Below are 19521 nucleotides of genomic sequence, written 5' to 3' on the forward strand. Positions count from 1 at the left end.
CGACACACGCGCACACACACAAAGACACAGTACACACACACAGTGACCCCAACATGGCCAGATGGGATCAGTAAAGCCAGGTACAGAGTCCCAACAGAACAAAGGAATAGTTTACAGAACATGTGACACAAGGTTTACAGAGCCCATAGAACAGGGCTGTTCAAGTCTTACCCTATGACAGGGATGGGTAACTCAGTCCTCAAACCTCAGCCTCAGCCCCCAGCCCCCAGCCTCAGCCCCAGCCCCCAGCCCCAGCCCTCAGCCCCCAGCCCCAGCCCCCAGCCTCATCCCCCAGCCTCAGGCTCAGCCCCCAGCCCCCAGCCTCAGCCCCCACTCCCCAGCCTCAGCCCCCAGCCTCAGCCCCAGCCCCCAGCCTCAGTTAACACACCTGACTCCAGTAATCAACTAATCATGATCTTCAGTTTAGAATGCAATTAGTTTAAATCAGATGTTTTTGCTAGGGATGGGGGGAAAAGTCTGTACCCACCTGGTGTCGTCTCAGGTCTAAATCAGTCCCTGATTAGAGGGGAATAATGGGGAAAATAACACTGTGGAGAGTTGAGTTTAAGGGCCACAGAACATCTAGTCTGGTGGCTGAGCACAAAAAATCTAGTCCAGTTGTTCAGAAAGCTCAATCTGGGGTGTATTCACTAGGAACCAAACAGAACCAATCTGGGGTGAATTCACTTGGAACCAAACAGAACCAATCTGGGGTGTATTCACTAGGAACCAAACAGAACCAATCTGGGGTGTGTTCACTAGGAACCAAACAGAACCAATCTGGGGTGAATTCACTTGGAACCAAACAGAACCAATCTGGGGTGTATTCACTTGGAACCAAACAGAACCAATCTGGGGTGTGTTCACTAGGAACCAAACAGAACCAATCTGGGGTGTATTCACTAGGAACCAAACAGAACCAATCTGGGGTGTATTCACTAGGAACCAAACAGAACCAATCTGGGGTGTGTTCACTAGGAACCAAACAGAACCAATCTGGGGTGTGTTCACTAGGAACCAAACAGAACCAATCTGGGGTGTGTTCACTAGGAACCAAACAGAACCAATCTGGGGTGTGTTCACTAGGAACCAAACAGAACCAATCTGGGGTGTATTCACTAGGAACCAAACAGAACCAATCTGGGGTGTGTTCACTAGGAACCAAACAGAACCAATCTGGGGTGTGTTCACTAGGAACCAAACAGAACCAATCTGGGGTGTATTCACTAGGAACCAAACAGAACCAATCTGGGGTGTGTTCACTAGGAACCAAACAGAACCAATCTGGGGTGTGTTCACTAGGAACCAAACAGAACCAAACGGAAGCCAACAGAAGCTAACGGAAGCCAAGAGAAGCTAACAGAAGCCAACAGAAGCTAACGGAAGCCAACAGAAGCTAACGGTTGCATGAATACACCCCTGGTGCTCTATTGTCTCCTAGTTTTAGATTGTTCCAAGGCCACCACACTGTTAGTAAGCACAACTGTAGTCACTCAAAGTAAACATTTGCTAGCTAATCATCAATCATTTTCACTATGGATTTAGCATAACGCTAACAGCCCCCCACCATCTCTCTCCTCTCGCTACCCCCTTCTCTTCTCCAGTTGGAGGTAGCAGTAAAGTGTTTAAAGACAGACGTTCTGAGTCAGCCGGACGCACTGGACGACTTCATCTGCGAGGTGAACGCCATGCACTCCCTGGATCACCAGAACCTCATCCGGCTGTACGGGGTGGTGCTCACACGCCCCATGAAGATGGTACGGACACACACATCATGGCACAGGAGGCTGCTGATGGGAGGACAGCTCATAATAATGGCTGGAACGGAGCTAATGGAATGACATCAAAAACATGGAAACCATTTGTTTGATGTATTTGACACCATTCTACCTATTCCGGTCCAGCCATTACAACGAGCCAGTCCTCCCCAATTAAGGTGCCACCAACCTCCTGTGGTACATGCATGCACACATACACCGGACACACACCGGACACATACATAAACACACACACACTCCGGACACACACACTCCGGACACACACACACACCGGACACACATAAACACACACATACCGGACACACATAAACACACACACACTGGACACACATACCAGACTATCATAAACACACACACCGGACACACATAAACACACTAAGTAAACACACTGCTCAGACTGCTTCCTGTCAGACTGCTTCCTGTCCCCATTTAAATCATGTCAGCGTCAGAAATCTCAAGGCCGGCAGGAGGAGAGAAGTGATTGATTGAGACAGAGGACTAAAATGAAGGCTGACCTTTCCTCCCTGTTCTATTCGTCTGCGTCATGTCCCCCCCCAGGTGACTGAACTAGCCCCGCTGGGCTCGCTGCTGGACCATCTGCGCTGCGTTCCGACGCAGAGCCCCGTCCTCATCCACACGCTGTGCCAGTACGCCATGCAGGTGGCGTGTGGCATGGCCTACCTGGAGCAGCGGCGCTTCATCCACCGCGACCTGGCCGCCCGCAACATCCTGCTGGCGTCGGCCGACACGGTGAAGATCGGCGACTTCGGCCTGATGCGAGCACTGCCCAACAACCACGATCACTATGTGATGCAGGAGCACTGCAAGGTGCCGTTCGCCTGGTGAGGGGGACAGGGGCTTGGGTTTCTGTGTGTCGTTGTGATCAGGGGCCACATTCAGTAAGCAGACGTCTGACGTTGCAGATAGAAATGTCATGAATAGATCAGACATGATCTTGTAATTCTACATCAGATCTGTTTATTCTACGTGTCTAAAGGCATGTTTGTTGAACATGACATATTTGTACCTGAATATTACACAACATTGTGCTCCTGATGTGCTCCTGATGTGCTCTTGATGTGCCCCTGATGTGCTCCTGATGTGGCTGTGCATGCCGTAGTGTGTTTTTTCCCTGTTCTCATCACCTTTTTAATCCAGTTGTCTAACGTGTGTGTGTCCGTACATTTGCTGTATGTGAATTTGCTGTGTGTGTGTGTGTGTGTGTGTGTGTGTGTGTGTGTGTGTGTGTGTGTGTGTGTGTGTGTGTGTGTGTGTGTGTGTGTGTGTGTGTGTGTGTGTGTGTGTGTGTGTGTGTGTGTTCTCTCCCTCCAGGTGTGCCCCTGAGAGCCTGAAGACACGGACGTTCTCCCACGCTACAGACACCTGGATGTTCGGGGTGACGCTGTGGGAGATGTGTACCCACGGACAGGAGCCCTGGCTGGGCCTCAACGGCAGCCAGGTATACACACACATACATACATACACACACACACACACACACACACACACACACACACACACACACACACACACACACACACACACACACACATACATCAAACATGAGCAGACGTGTGAAAAAGTATTTGTCCCCTTTGTACATCAGTGTTTCATTGTGGGTTTAATTTCAGTATTTCAATCTGTGTTTTAGATCTTACACAAGATAGACAAAGAGGGTGAGCGTCTGCCCAAGCCAGAGGACTGTCCTCAGGACCTTTACAACGTCATGTTGCAGTGCTGGGCCCAGAAACCTGACGACAGGCCCACATTCCTCGCCCTCAGGGAGTTCCTGCTCGAGGTACACACACACAGGAATAGTAAACGAACAAAAATCTGACCAACTGGGGACATTTTGTGGGGGGATTGGATGTGTTTAGGGGGGTGGGGGAGGGGGTTGGATGTGTGTGTGGGGGGGTGGAGTGGGGGTTGGATGTGTGTGTGGGGGGATGGAGTGGGGGTTGGATGTGCGTGTGAGGGGTGGAGTGGGGTTGGATGTGTGTGTGGGGGATGGAGTGGGGGTTGGATGTGTTTGTGGGGGGATGGAGTGGGGGTTGGATGGGTGTGTGAGGGGTGGGGGAGGGGGTTGGATGTGTTTAGGGGGGTGGAGTGGGGGTTGGATGTGTGTGTGGGGGGATGGAGTGGGGGTTGGATGTGTCTGTGTTTAGGGGGTGGGGGAGGGGGTTGGATGTGTTTAGGGGGGTGGAGTGGGGGTTGGATGTGTTTGTGTTTAGGGGGGTGGAGTGGGGGTTGGATGTGTTTGTTGGGGGTGGAGTGGGGGTTGGATGTGTTTGTTGGGGGGTAGAGTGGGGGTTGGATGTGTGTGTGGGGGGGTGGGGTGGGGGTTGGATGTGCTTGTTGGGGGGTGGAGTGGGGGTGGGATGTGTTTGTGGGGGGGTGGAGTGGGGGTTGGATGTGTGTGTGGGGGGGTTGGATGTGTGTGTGGGGGGGTGGAGTGGGGGTTGGATGTGTCTGTTTAGGGGGGTGGGGGAGGGGGTTGGATGTGTGTGTGGGGGGTGGCGTGGAGGTTGGATGTGCTTGTTGGGGGGTGGAGTGGGGGTTGGATGTGTTTGTGGGGGTTGGATGTGTGTATGGGGGGGTGGAGTGGGGGTTGGATGTGTCTGTGTTTAGGGCGGTGGAGTGGGGGTTGGATGTGTGTGTGGGGGGTGGAGTGGGGGTTGGATGTGTGTGTGTTTAGGTGGGTGGGGGAGGGGGTTGGATGTGTTTATGTTGTGGGGGGTGGAGTGGGGGTTGGATGTGTGTGTGGGGGGTTTGGATGTGTCTGTGTTTAGGGGGTGGGGGAGGGGGTTGGATGTGTGTGTGGGGGGATGGAATGGGGGTTGGGTGTGTGTGTGGGGGGATGGAGTGGGGGTTGGATGTGTGTTTACATCAGTATTTGCATTACGTGTGTGTGGGTTTCTATTTGCATGTCTGAGTATAGTCTGAATGGCTGAGTATATTCTGAATGGCTGAGTATAGTCTGAATGGCTGAGTATAGTCTGAATGGCTGAGTATAGTCTGAATGGCTGAGTATGTTCTGAATGGCTGAGTATAGTCTGAATGGCTGAGTATATTCTGAATGGCTGAGTATAGTCTGAATGGCTGAGTATGTTCTGAATGGCTGAGTATAGTCTGAATGGCTGAGTATAGTCTGAATGGCTGAGTATAGTCTGAATGGCTGAGTATATTCTGAATGGCTGAGTATAGTCTGAATGGCTGAGTATAGTCTGAATGGCTGAGTATAGTCTGAATGGCTGAGTATAGTCTGAATGGCTGAGTATATTCTGAATGGCTGAGTATATTCTGAATGGCTGAGTGTATTCTGAATGGCTGAGTGTATTCTGAATGGCTGAGTATATTCTGAATGTCTGAGTATATTCTGAATGGCTGAGTATATTCTGAATGGCTGAGTGTATTCTGAATGTCTGAGTATATTCTGAATGGCTGAGTATATTCTGAATGGCTGAGTGTATTCTGAATGGCTGAGTGTATTCTGAATGGCTGAGTATATTCTGAATGTCTGAGTATATTCTGAATGGCTGAGTATATTCTGAATGGCTGAGTATAGTCTGAATGTGTACCTTCAAGGTGGTATACATGACCTTCATGAGCGACAGTTGTATATTCTGACGTCAAGTTTAGTGGATCAATTTGCTTACAACCTGAGATGTCAGTACTAAATACTTAACTTCTATACACAATTTGTATAAATTGTCATTTCATTTAAATGATTTATTTGCGTTATTGAATGAAAAGATGAAGTCTGACTATGGGAGCTCTTAATACGTTAACTGGACCTATAGCGCCACCTAGTGAATCTACTACGGTACGGTATGGGTCAGGGGCACACTGTCTGGGTCAGGGGCACACTGTCTGGGTCAGGGGCACACTGTCTGGGTCAGGGGCACACTGTCTGGGTCAGGGGCACACTGTCTGGGTCAGGGGCACACTGTCTGGGTCAGGGGCACATTATGGCCTCACCAACTGAGGAATCCTAACTTGATGTGCACTTAACTGAGATTTGTGGGGGAAGAACTCACACTCTGATTTCATAGTTAGGTTTTGGGCTCAAATGACTACGTTGGGATGCCTTGTTGGGGTGCAGTGTGTGTTTAAGGTAATCACACTTGGTTTTTATGTGTGTGTGTGTCTCCGTTCCAGACCATGCCAACAGACATGTGTGCGCTGCAGGACTTTGAAGAGGCTGACAAGCTTCAGATTCAGGTCGACGACGTCATCACCATCATCGAGGGAAGGTGTGTGTAATCAACTAATGAACTTTAAATCAATATTCTGTCGTCATTGGGTTTTCTATGTATGTTTTGTGTCTATGTGTGTGCGTGCGTGTGTGTGTGTATGCTATGCATGTGCATCTGCACCCACCTGTGTATGTTGTGTTAGGTCTTTATATACCTGTATGTGTTAGGTCTTTATATACCTGTATGTGTTAGGTCTTTATATACCTGTATGTGTTAGGTCTTTATATACCTGTATGTGTTAGGTCTTTATATACCTGTATGTGTTAGGTCTTTATATACCTGTGTGTGTTAGGTCCCTGTATGTGTTAGGTCTTTATATACCTGTATGTGTTAGGTCTTTATATACCTGTATGTGTTAGGTCTTTATATACCTGTATGTGTTAGGTCTTTATATACCTGTATGTGTTAGGTCTTTATATACCTGTATGTGTTAGGTCTTTATATACCTGTATGTGTTAGGTCCCTGTATGTGTTAGGTCTTTATATACCTGTATGTGTTAGGTCTTTATATACCTGTGTGTGTTAGGTCCCTGTATGTGTTAGGTCTTTATATACCTGTATGTGTTAGGTCTTTATATACCTGTATGTGTTAGGTCTTTATATACCTGTATGTGTTAGGTCTTTATATACCTGTATGTGTTAGGTCTTTATATACCTGTATGTGTTAGGTCTTTATATACCTGTGTGTGTTAGGTCTTTATATACCTGTATGTGTTAGGTCTTTATATACCTGTATGTGTTAGGTCTTTATATACCTGTATGTGTTAGGTCTTTATATACCTGTATGTGTTAGGTCTTTATATGTGTTAGGTCTTTATATACCTGTATTTGTTTCATGTGTGTGCTTGTTTATCTGCTGTGCGTCTGTCTGTCTGTCTGTCTGTCTGTCTGTCTGTCTGTCTGTCTGTCTGTCTGTCTGTCTGTCTGTCTGTCTGTCTGTCTGTCTGTCTGTCTGTCTGTCTGTCTGTCTGTCTGTCTGTCTGTCTGTCTGTCTCTGTCTCTGTCTCTGTCTCTGTCTCTGTCTCTGTCTCTGTCTCTATGTCTGTCTGTCTGTTTTCTCACATTCACCTGTACGTCTACTTACAACCCTCTTTGTCAGAGCGGAGAACTACTGGTGGCGGGGCCAGAACAAGCGCACGCTGAAGGTGGGCCAGTTCCCCAGGAACGTGGTGACCTCCGTTGCGGGCCTGTCGGCCCACGACATCAGCCGACCCCTTAAACACAGCTTCATCCACACTGGCCACGGAGACTCCGACCCACACCGCTGCTGGGGCTTCCCAGACCGCATTGACGAGTAAGACATCACTAATCCTACCTTTTATGTCATTAATGAGTAAAGACATATATTTTTTTTTTTTTTTTTTTTTTTCACCTTTATTTAACCAGGTAGGCAAGTTGAGAACAAGTTCTCATTTACAATTGCGACCTGGCCAAGATAAAGCAAAGCAGTTCGACAACATACAAAAACAGAGTTACACATGGAGTAAAACAACATACAATCAATGATGCAGTAGAAGAAAAAAAAATAAGACTATATACAATGTGAGCAAATGATGTGAGATAAGGGAGGTAAAGGCAAAAAAATGCCATGGTGGCAAAGTAAATACAGTATAGCAAGAAAAACACTGGAATGGTAGATTTGTAGTTTGAAGAAAGTTCAAAGATAAAATATAAATAATATGGTGCAAAGGAGCAAAATAAATAAAATAAATAAATACAGTAGGGGAAGAGGTAGTAGTTTGGGCTAAATTATAGATGGGCTATGTACAGGTGCAGTGATCTGTGAGCTGCTCTGACAGCTGGTGCTTAAAGCTAGTGAGGGAGATAAGTGTTTCCAGTTTCAGAGATTTTTGTAGTTTGTTCCAGTCATTAGCAGCAGAGAACTGGAAGGAGAGACGACAAAAGGAGGAGTTGGCTTTAGGGGTGACCAGAGAGATATACCTGCTGGAGCGCGTGCTACAGGTGGGTGCTGCTATGGTGACCAGTGAGCGGAGATAAGGGGGGACTTTACCTAGCAGAGTCTTGTAGATGACCTGGAGCCAATGTGTTTGGCGACGATTATGAAGCGAAGGCCAGCCAACGAGAGCGTACAGGTCGCAGTGGTGGGTAGTATATGGGGCTTTGGTGAGAAAACGGATGGCACTGTGATAGACTGCATCCAGCTTGTTGAGTAGGGTATTGGAAGCTATTTTGTAAATGACATCGCCGAAGTCGAGGATTGGTAGGATGGTCAGTTTTACGAGGGTATGTTTGGCAGCATGAGTGAAGGATGCTTTGTTGCGAAATAGGAAGCCAATTTGAGATTTCACTTTGGATTGGAGATGATTGATGTGAGTCTGGAAGGAGAGTTTACAGTCTAACCAGACACCTAGGTATTTGTAGTTGTCCACAAATTCTAAGTTAGAACCGTCCAGAGAAGTGATGCTGGACAGGCGGGCAGGTGCAGGCAGCGATCGGTTGAAGAGCATGCATTTAGTTTTACTTGTGTTTAGGAGCAGTTGGAGACCACGGAAGGAGAGTTGAATGGCATTGAAGCTCGTCTGGAGGGTTGTTAACACAGTGTCCAAAGAAGGGCCAGAAGTGTACAGAATGGTGTCGTCTGCGTAGAGGTGGATCAGAGATTCACCAGCAGCAAGAGCGACATCATTTATGTATACAGAGAAAAGAGTTGGCCCAAGAATTGAACCCTGTGGTACCCCCATAGAGACTGCCAGAGGTCCAGACAGTAGGCCCTCCGATTTGACACACTGAACTCTGTCAGAGAAGTAGTTGGTGAACCAGGCGACGCAATCGTTTGAGAAACCAAGGCTACTGAGTCTGCCGATGAGGATGTGGTGATTAACAGAGTCAAAAGCTTTGGCCAGGTCAATGAATACGGCAGCACAGTATTGTTTCTTATCGATGGCGGTTACGATGTCGTTTAGGACCTTGAGCGTGGCTGAGGTGCACCCATGACCAGCTCTGAAACCAGATTGCATAGCGGAGAGGGTGCGGTGGGATTCGAAATGGTCGGTAATCTGTTTGTTGACTTGGCTTTCGAAGACCTTAGAAAGGCAGGGTAGGATGGATATAGGTCTGTAGCAATTAGGGTCAAGAGTATCACCTCCTTTGAAGAGGGGGATGACAGCAGCTGCTTTCCAATCTATGGGAATCTCAGACGACACGAAAGAGAGGTTGAACAGGCTAGTAATAGGGGTTGCAATAATTTCGGCAGATCATTTTAGAAAGAAAGGGTCCAGATTGTCAAGCCCAGCTGATTTGTAGGGGTCCAGATTTTGCAGCTCTTTCAGAACATCAGCTGAATGGATTTGGGAGAAGGAGAAATGGGGGAGGCTTGGGCGAGTAGCTGTGGGGGGTGCAGTGCTGTTGAATGCAGTAGGGGTAGTTAGGTGGAAAGCATGGCCAGCCGTAGAAAAATGTTCTAAATTTCTTGAAAGGGGCATGCTTATTTAAGATGGAGAGGAAGGCATTTTTTAAAAATAACCAGGCATCCTCTACTGACGGGATGAGGTCAATATCCTTCCAGGATACCAGGGCCAGGTCGATTAGAAAGGCTTGCTCGTTGAAATGTTTCAGGGAGCGTTTGACAGTGATGAGTGGAGGTCGTTTGACCGCTGACCCATTACGGGTGCAGGCAATGAGGCAGTGATCGCTGAGATCTTGGTTGAAAACAGCAGAGGTGTATTTAGAGGGCACGTTGGTTAGGATGATATCTATGAGGGTGCCAGTGTTTGCGGCTTTGGGGTTGTACCTGGTGGGTTCATTAATAATTTGTGTGAGATTGAGGGCATCAAGCTTGGATTGTAGGATGGCTGGGGTGTTAAGCATGTCCCAGTTTAGGTCACCTAGTAGCACGAGCTCTGAAGATAGATGGGGGGCAATCAGTTCACATATGGTGTCCAGAGCACAACTAGGGGCCGAGGGGGGTCTATAGCAGGCGGCAACGGTGAGAGACTTGTTTTTGGAGAGGTGGATTTTTAAAAGTAGAAGTTCAAATTGTTTGGGTACAGACCTGGATAGCAGGACAGAACTCTGCAGGCTATCTCTGCAGTAGATTGCAACACCGCCCCCTTTGGTCGTTCTATCTTGTCTGAAAACGTTGTAGTTAGGGATGAAGATTTCAGAGTTTTTGGTGGACTTCCTAAGCCAAGATTCAGACACAGCTAGGACATCCGGGTTGGCGGAGTGTGCTAAAGCATTGAATAAAACAAACTTAGGGAGGAGGCTTCTAATGTTAACATGCATGAAACCAAGGTTATTACGGTTACAGAAGTCATCAAAAGAGAGCGCCTGGGGAGTAGGAGTGGAGCCAGGCACTGCAGGGCCTGGATTCACCTCTACATCCCCAGAGGAGCAGAGAAGAATAAGTATGAGGGTACGGCTAAAAGCTATAAGAATTGGTCGTCTGTGACGTCCAGAATAGAGAGAAAAAGGAGCAGGTTTCTGGGGGCGATAAAATAGCTTCAAGGTATAATGTACAGACAAAGGTATGGTGGGATGTGAGTACAGAGGAGGTAAACCTAGGCATTTAGTGATAGTGAGAGAGATATTGTCTCTAGAAACATAATTGAAACCAGAAGATGTCATAGCATGTGTGGGTGGAGGAACTGTGAGGTTGGATAAGGTATAATGAGCAGGGCTAGAGGCTCTACAGTGAAATAAGCCAATAAACACTAACCAGAACAGCAATGGAGAAGGCATATTGACATTAAGGAGAGGCATGCTTAGCCGAGTGATCAAAGGGTCCAGTGAGATTCAGACAGCTAGCCGGGCCATAGGTAGCAAGCTGGTGGAAGATGGGAGGGAGGTCTGTTTTTAGCCAGCTCGTGCGTTTCCGTCTGTGGGTTAGTGGGGTTCCGTGTGGAAGGGGGGACCTGTCCAAGTTGGCAAAATAGTTAGTTATAGTGGCCCAAGAAAAGTGTCCTATAGACCTATTCAGATCGCAGCCGAAAAGACAGCTAACGATTAGCGGGCCGCAGATGGGCGATCAGTTTACGTCGCGACGGAGGGGCCAGTTGGATAACTCCCTCGGGCAGATAACGTCGGTGGTCCAGTCGTGAAGACCCGATGGGGCTCCGGATCGGCAGTAAAACGGGTCAGGATAGGTGAGTTGTAGCCCAGGAGACACTTCAGCTGGCTAGCTCAGGAATAGCCCAGGAGTGGCTGACGGAACTCTTCAGCTGGCTAGCTTGCTAGCTCCGTAATAATGTGTGTTAATTCCGTGACCGACGTTGCCAATAGTCACTCAGGTAGCAGCTAGTTAGCTGCAAGATCCAGGTGTAAATGTCCAGAGCCTGCGGTAGAAATCGGGGAAAGGAGAGAGAATAGGTCCGGTATGCTCTGGTCTGAGTCGCGCTGTACAAAAACTGGCGATAGCTTTTCGAGCTAATGGATAGCTGAGGACAACTAACCGTGGCTAGCTGAACTTCAACGTTAGCCAGTGAAAATGGCTAACCTCTTGCTAGCTTCTGTTGTGGAATTCAGATGAGGTAAATAATACTTTCTTTTTTTAAATTGGTGAGGCGGGTTGCAGGAGAGTGCTTTGAGGTTGAGTTTTTAGAATTAAAAAAGAATATATATATATATATATAAAAAGATAAGTGAAGAAAAAATGTCCTCATAACTAACCTGGACCGTATTAATGAGTAAAGTCCTCATAACTAACCTGCACCGTATTAATGAGTAAAGTCCTCATAACTAACCTGGACCGTATTAAGGAGTAAAGTCCTCAAAACTAACCTGGACCGTATTAATGAGTAAAGACATGTCCTCATAACTAACCTGGACCGTATTAATGAGTAAAGACATGTCCTCATAACTAACCTGGACCGTATTAATGAGTAAAGTCCTCAAAACTAACCTGGACCGTATTAATGAGTAAAGTCCTCATAACTAACCTGGACCGTATTAATGAGTAAAGTCCTCATAACTAACCTGGACCGTATTAATGAGTAAAGACATGTCCTCATAACTAACCTGGACCGTATTAATGAGTAAAGTCCTCATAACTAACCTGGACCGTATTAATGAGTAAAGACATGTCCTCATAACTAACCTGGACCGTATTAATGAGTAAAGTCCTCATAACTAACCTGGACCGTATTAATGAGTAAAGTCCTCATAACTAACCTGGACCGTATTAATGAGTAAAGTCCTCATAACTAACCTGGACCGTATTAATGAGTAAAGACATGTCCTCATAACAAACCTGGACCGTATTAATGAGTAAAGACATGTCCTCATAACTAACCTGGACCGTATTAATGAGTAAAGACATGTCCTCATAACTAACCTGGACCGTATTAATGAGTAAAGACATGTCCTCATAACTAACCTGGACCGTATTAATGAGTAAAGTCCTCATAACTAACCTGGACCGTATTAATGAGTAAAGACATGTCCTCATAACTAACCTGGACCGTATTAATGAGTAAAGTCCTCATAACTAACCTGGACCGTATTAATGAGTAAAGTCCTCATAACTAACCTGGACCGTATTAATGAGTAAAGTCCTCATAACTAACCTGGACCGTATTAATGAGTAAAGACATGTCCTCATAACTAACCTGGACCGTATTAATGAGTAAAGACATGTCCTCATAACTAACCTGGACCGTATTAATGAGTAAAGACGTGTCCTCATAACTAACCTGGACCGTATTAATGAGTAAAGACGTGTCCTCATAACTAACCTGGACCGTATTAATGAGTAAAGACATGTCCTCATAACTAACCTGGACCGTATTAATGAGTAAAGACATGTCCTCATAACTAACCTGGACCGTATTAATGAGTAAAGACATGTCCTCATAACTAACCTGGACCGTATTAATGAGTAAAGACATGTCCTCATAACTAACCTGGACTGTATTAATGAGTAAAGACGTGTCCTCATAACTAACCTGGACCGTATTAATGAGTAAAGTCCTCATAACTAACCTGGACCATATTAATGAGTAAAGCCGTGTCCTCATAACTAACCTGGACCGTATTAATGAGTAATGTCCTCATAACTAACCTGGACCGTATTAATGAGTAAAGACATGTCCTCATAACTAACCTGGACCGTATTAATGAGTAAAGACGTGTCCTCATAACTAACCTGGACCGTATTAATGAGTAAAGTCCTCATAACTAACCTGGACCGTATTAATGAGTAAAGACATAACTAACCTGGACCGTATTAATGAGTAAAGACGTGTCCTCATAACTAACCTGGACCGTATTAATGAGTAAAGTCCTCAAAACTAACCTGGACCGTATTAATGAGTAAAGACGTGTCCTCATAACTAACCTGGACCGTATTAATGAGTAAAGACATGTCCTCATAACTAACCTGGACCGTATTAATGAGTAAAGTCCTCAAAACTAACCTGGACCGTATTAATGAGTAAAGTCCTCATAACTAACCTGGACCGTATTAATGAGTAAAGTCCTCATAACTAACCTGGACCGTATTAATGAGTAAAGTCCTCATAACTAACCTGGACCGTATTAATGAGTAAAGACATGTCCTCATAACTAACCTGGACCGTATTAATGAGTAAAGTCCTCATAACTAACCTGGACCGTATTAATGAGTAAAGACGTGTCCTCATAACTAACCTGGACCGTATTAATGAGTAAAGTCCTCATAACTAACCTGGACCGTATTAATGAGTAAAGTCTTCATAACTAACCTGGACCGTATTAATGAGTAAAGACATGTCCTCATAACTAACCTGGACCGTATTAATGAGTAAAGACATGTCCTCATAACTAACCTGGACCGTATTAATGAGTAAAGACATGTCCTCATAACTAATCTGGACCGTATTAATGAGTAAAGTCCTCATAACTAACCTGGACCGTATTAATGAGTAAAGACATGTCCTCATAACTAACCTGGACCGTATTAATGAGTAAAGTCCTCAAAACTAACCTGGACCGTATTAATGAGTAAAGTCCTCATAACTAACCTGGACCGTATTAATGAGTAAAGTCCTCATAACTAACCTGGACCGTATTAATGAGTAAAGTCCTCATAACTAACCTGGACCGTATTAATGAGTAAAGACATGTCCTCATAACTAACCTGGACCGTATTAATGAGTAAAGACATGTCCTCATAACTAACCTGGACCGTATTAATGAGTAAAGACATGTCCTCATAACTAATCTGGACCGTATTAATGAGTAAAGTCCTCATAACTAACCTGGACCGTATTAATGAGTAAAGACATGTCCTCATAACTAACCTGGACCGTATTAATGAGTAAAGTCCTCATAACTAACCTGGACCGTATTAATGAGTAAAGACATGTCCTCATAACTAACCTGGACCGTATTAATGAGTAAAGTCCTCATAACTAACCTGGACCGTATTAATGAGTAAAGACATGTCCTCAAAACTAACCTGGACCGTATTAATGAGTAAAGACGTGTCCTCATAACTAACCTGGACCGTATTAATGAGTAAAGTCCTCATAACTAACCTGGACCGTATTAATGAGTAAAGACATAACTAACCTGGACCGTATTAATGAGTAAAGACGTGTCCTCATAACTAACCTGGACCGTATTAATGAGTAAAGTCCTCAAAACTAACCTGGACCGTATTAATGAGTAAAGACGTGTCCTCATAACTAACCTGGACCGTATTAATGAGTAAAGACATGTCCTCATAACTAACCTGGACCGTATTAATGAGTAAAGTCCTCAAAACTAACCTGGACCGTATTAATGAGTAAAGTCCTCATAACTAACCTGGACCGTATTAATGAGTAAAGTCCTCATAACTAACCTGGACCGTATTAATGAGTAAAGTCTTCATAACTAACCTGGACCGTATTAATGAGTAAAGACATGTCCTCATAACTAACCTGGACCGTATTAATGAGTAAAGACATGTCCTCATAACTAACCTGGACCGTATTAATGAGTAAAGACATGTCCTCATAACTAATCTGGACCGTATTAATGAGTAAAGTCCTCATAACTAACCTGGACCGTATTAATGAGTAAAGACATGTCCTCATAACTAACCTGGACCGTATTAATGAGTAAAGTCCTCAAAACTAACCTGGACCGTATTAATGAGTAAAGTCCTCATAACTAACCTGGACCGTATTAATGAGTAAAGTCCTCATAACTAACCTGGACCGTATTAATGAGTAAAGTCCTCATAACTAACCTGGACCGTATTAATGAGTAAAGACATGTCCTCATAACTAACCTGGACCGTATTAATGAGTAAAGACATGTCCTCATAACTAACCTGGACCGTATTAATGAGTAAAGACATGTCCTCATAACTAATCTGGACCGTATTAATGAGTAAAGTCCTCATAACTAACCTGGACCGTATTAATGAGTAAAGACATGTCCTCATAACTAACCTGGACCGTATTAATGAGTAAAGTCCTCATAACTAACCTGGACCGTATTAATGAGTAAAGACATGTCCTCAAAACTAACCTGGACCGTATTAATGAGTAAAGACGTGTCCTCATAACTAACCTGGACCGTATTAATGAGTAAAGTCCTCATAACTAACCTGGACCGTATTAATGAGTAAAGTCCTCATAACTAACCTGGACCGTATTAAGGAGTAAAGTCCTCAAAACTAACCTGGACCGTATTAATGAGTAAAGACATGTCCTCATAACTAACCTGGACCGTATTAATGAGTAAAGACATGTCCTCATAACTAACCTGGACCGTATTAATGAGTAAAGTCCTCAAAACTAACCTGGACCGTATTAATGAGTAAAGTCCTCATAACTAACCTGGACCGTATTAATGAGTAAAGTCCTCATAACTAACCTGGACCGTATTAATGAGTAAAGACATGTCCTCATAACTAACCTGGACCGTATTAATGAGTAAAGTCCTCATAACTAACCTGGACCGTATTAATGAGTAAAGACATGTCCTCATAACTAACCTGGACCGTATTAATGAGTAAAGTCCTCATAACTAACCTGGACCGTATTAATGAGTAAAGTCCTCATAACTAACCTGGACCGTATTAATGAGTAAAGTCCTCATAACTAACCTGGACCGTATTAATGAGTAAAGACATGTCCTCATAACAAACCTGGACCGTATTAATGAGTAAAGACATGTCCTCATAACTAACCTGGACCGTAATAATGAGTAAAGACATGTCCTCATAACTAACCTGGACCGTATTAATGAGTAAAGTCCTCATAACTAACCTGGACCGTATTAATGAGTAAAGACATGTCCTCATAACTAACCTGGACCGTATTAGTGAGTAAAGTCCTCATAACTAACCTGGACCGTATTAATGAGTAAAGTCCTCATAACTAACCTGGACCGTATTAATGAGTAAAGTCCTCATAACTAACCTGGACCGTATTAATGAGTAAAGACATGTCCTCATAACTAACCTGGACCGTATTAATGAGTAAAGACATGTCCTCATAACTAACCTGGACCGTATTAATGAGTAAAGTCCTCATAACTAACCTGGACCGTATTAATGAGTAAAGACATAACTAACCTGGACCGTATTAATGAGTAAAGACGTGTCCTCATAACTAACCTTGACCGTATTAATGATTAAAGTCCTCAAAACTAACCTGGACCGTATTAATGAGTAAAGACGTGTCCTCATAACTAACCTGGACCGTATTAATGAGTAAAGACATGTCCTCATAACTAACCTGGACCGTATTAATGAGTAAAGTCCTCAAAACTAACCTGGACCGTATTAATGAGTAAAGTCCTCATAACTAACCTGGACCGTATTAATGAGTAAAGTCCTCATAACTAACCTGGACCGTATTAATGAGTAAAGTCCTCATAACTAACCTGGACCGTATTAATGAGTAAAGACATGTCCTCATAACTAACCTGGACCGTATTAATGAGTAAAGACATGTCCTCATAACTAACCTGGACCGTATTAATGAGTAAAGACATGTCCTCATAACTAATCTGGACCGTATTAATGAGTAAAGTCCTCATAACTAACCTGGACCGTATTAATGAGTAAAGACATGTCCTCATAACTAACCTGGACCGTATTAATGAGTAAAGTCCTCATAACTAACCTGGACCGTATTAATGAGTAAAGACATGTCCTCATAACTAACCTGGACCGTATTAATGAGTAAAGTCCTCATAACTAACCTGGACCGTATTAATGAGTAAAGACATGTCCTCAAAACTAACCTGGACCGTATTAATGAGTAAAGACGTGTCCTCATAACTAACCTGGACCGTATTAATGAGTAAAGTCCTCATAACTAACCTGGACCGTATTAATGAGTAAAGACATGTCCTCATAACTAACCTACATTTACATTTTACATTTTAGTCATTTAGCAGACGCTCTTATCCAGAGCGACTTACAAATTGGTGCATTCACCTATAATATCCAGTGGAACAACCACTTTACAATAGTGCATCTAAATATTTTAAGGGGGGGGGTTAGAAGGATTACTTTATCCTATCCCAGGTATTCCTTGAAGAGGTGGGGTTTCAGGTGTCTCCGGAAGGTGGTGATTGACTCCGCTGTCCTGGCGTCGTGAGGGAGCTTGTTCCACCATTGGGGTGCCAGAGCAGCGAACAGTTTTGACTGGGCTGAGCGGGAACTGTGCTTCCTCAGAGGTAGGGAGGCGAGCAGGCCAGAGGTGGATGAACGGAGTGCCCTTGTTTGGGTGTAGGGCCTGATCAGAGCCTGAAGGTACGGAGGTGCCGTTCCCCTCACAGCTCCGTAGGCAAGCACCATGGTCTTGTAGCGGATGCGAGCTTTGACTGGAAGCCAGTGAAGAGAGCGGAGGAGCGGGGTGACGTGAGAGAACTTGGGAAGGTTGAACACCAGACGGGCTGCGGCGTTCTGGATGAGTTGTAGGGGTTTAATGGCACAGGCAGGGAGCCCAGCCAACAGCGAGTTGCAGTAATCCAGACGGGAGATGACAAGTGCCTGGATTAGGACCTGCGCCGCTTCCTGTGTGAGGCAGGGTCGTACTCTGCGAATGTTGTAGAGCATGAACCTACAGGATCGGGTCACCGCCTTGATGTTGGTGGAGAACGACAGGGTGTTGTCCAGGGTCACGCCAAGGCTCTTAGCACTCTGGGAGGAGGACACAAGGGAGTTGTCAACCGTGATGGCGAGATCATGGAACGGGCAGTCCTTCCCCGGGAGGAAGAGCAGCTCCGTCTTGCCGAGGTTCAGCTTGAGGTGGTGATCCGTCATCCACACTGATATGTCTGCCAGACATGCAGAGATGCGATTCGCCACCTGGTTGTCAGAAGTGGGAAAGGAGAAGATTAATTGTGTGTCATCTGCATAGCAATGATATGAGAGACCATGTGAGGATATGACAGAGCCAAGTGACTTGGTGTATAGCGAGAATAGGAGTGGGCCAAGAACAGAGCCCTGGGGGACACCAGTGGTGAGAGCACGTGGTGCGGAGACAGATTCTCGCCACGCCACCTGGTAGGAGCGACCTGTCAGGTAGGACGCAATCCAAGCGTGCGCGGTGCCGGAGATGCCCAGCTCGGAGAGGGTGGAGAGGAGGATCTGATGGTTCACGGTATCAAAGGCAGCAGATAGGTCTAGAAGGATGAGAGCAGAGGAGAGAGAGTTAGCTTTAGCAGTGCGGAGAGCCTCCGTGACACAGAGAAGAGCAGTCTCAGTTGAATGCCCAGTCTTGAAACCTGACTGATTAGGATCAAGAAGGTCATTCTGAGAGAGATAGCAAGAGAGCTGGCCAAGCACGGCGCGTTCAAGAGTTTTGGAGAGAAAGGAAAGAAGGGATACTGGCCTGTAGTTGTTGACATCGGAGGGATCGAGTGTAGGTTTTTTCAGAAGGGGTGCAACTCTCGCTCTCTTGAAGACGGAAGGGACGTAGCCAGCGGTCAAGGATGCGTTGATGAGCGAGGTGAGGTAGGGGAGAAGGTCTCCGGAAATGGTCTGGAGAAGAGAGGAGGGGATAGGGTCAAGTGGGCAGGTTGTTGGGCGGCCGGCCGTCGCAAGACGCGAGATTTCATCTGGAGAGAGAGGGGAGAAAGAGGTCAAAGCACAGGGTAGGGCAGTGTGAGCAGGACCAGCAGTGTCGTTTGACTTAGCAAACGAGGATCGGATGTCGTCAACCTTCTTTTCAAAATGGTTGACGAAGTCATCCGCAGAGAGGGAGGAGGGGGGGGGAGGGGGAGGAGGATTCAGGAGGGAGGAGAAGGTAGCAAAGAGCTTCCTAGGGTTAGAGGCAGATGCTTGGAGTTTAGAGTGGTAGAAAGTGGCTTTAGCAGCAGAGACAGAAGAGGAAAATGTAGAGAGGAGGGAGTGAAAGGATGCCAGGTCCGCAGGGAGGCGAGTTTTCCTCCATTTCCGCTCGGCTGCCCGGAGCCCTGTTCTGTGAGCTCGCAGTGAGTCGTCGAGCCACGGAGCAGGAGGGGAGGACCGAGCCGGCCTGGAGGATAGGGGACAGAGGAAATCAAAGGATGCAGAGAGGGAGGAGAGGAGGGTTGAGGAG

General features: G+C 45.7%; 1 protein-coding gene across 2 annotated transcripts in view; it reads left to right on the plus strand.

Moving 5' to 3' along the window:
- LOC106596996 (activated CDC42 kinase 1) overlaps window positions 1-19521 on the plus strand; it is a 99809-nt gene that overhangs the window by 55958 nt on the left and 24330 nt on the right. For both annotated transcript variants that reach the window (XM_045714465.2, XM_045714464.2), the window contains 6 exons: window positions 1605-1757; window positions 2337-2620; window positions 3111-3237; window positions 3430-3576; window positions 5937-6031; window positions 7134-7328. In XM_045714465.2, coding sequence (XP_045570421.1) covers window positions 1605-1757; window positions 2337-2620; window positions 3111-3237; window positions 3430-3576; window positions 5937-6031; window positions 7134-7328 — 1001 coding nt within the window. The remainder of the gene's footprint in view (window positions 1-1604; window positions 1758-2336; window positions 2621-3110; window positions 3238-3429; window positions 3577-5936; window positions 6032-7133; window positions 7329-19521) is intronic.

This window comes from Salmo salar, chromosome 03 (assembly GCF_965601325.2).
Source record: "Salmo salar chromosome 03, fSalSal1, whole genome shotgun sequence".
In the NCBI taxonomy this organism is placed as follows: Eukaryota; Metazoa; Chordata; class Actinopteri; order Salmoniformes; family Salmonidae; genus Salmo; species Salmo salar.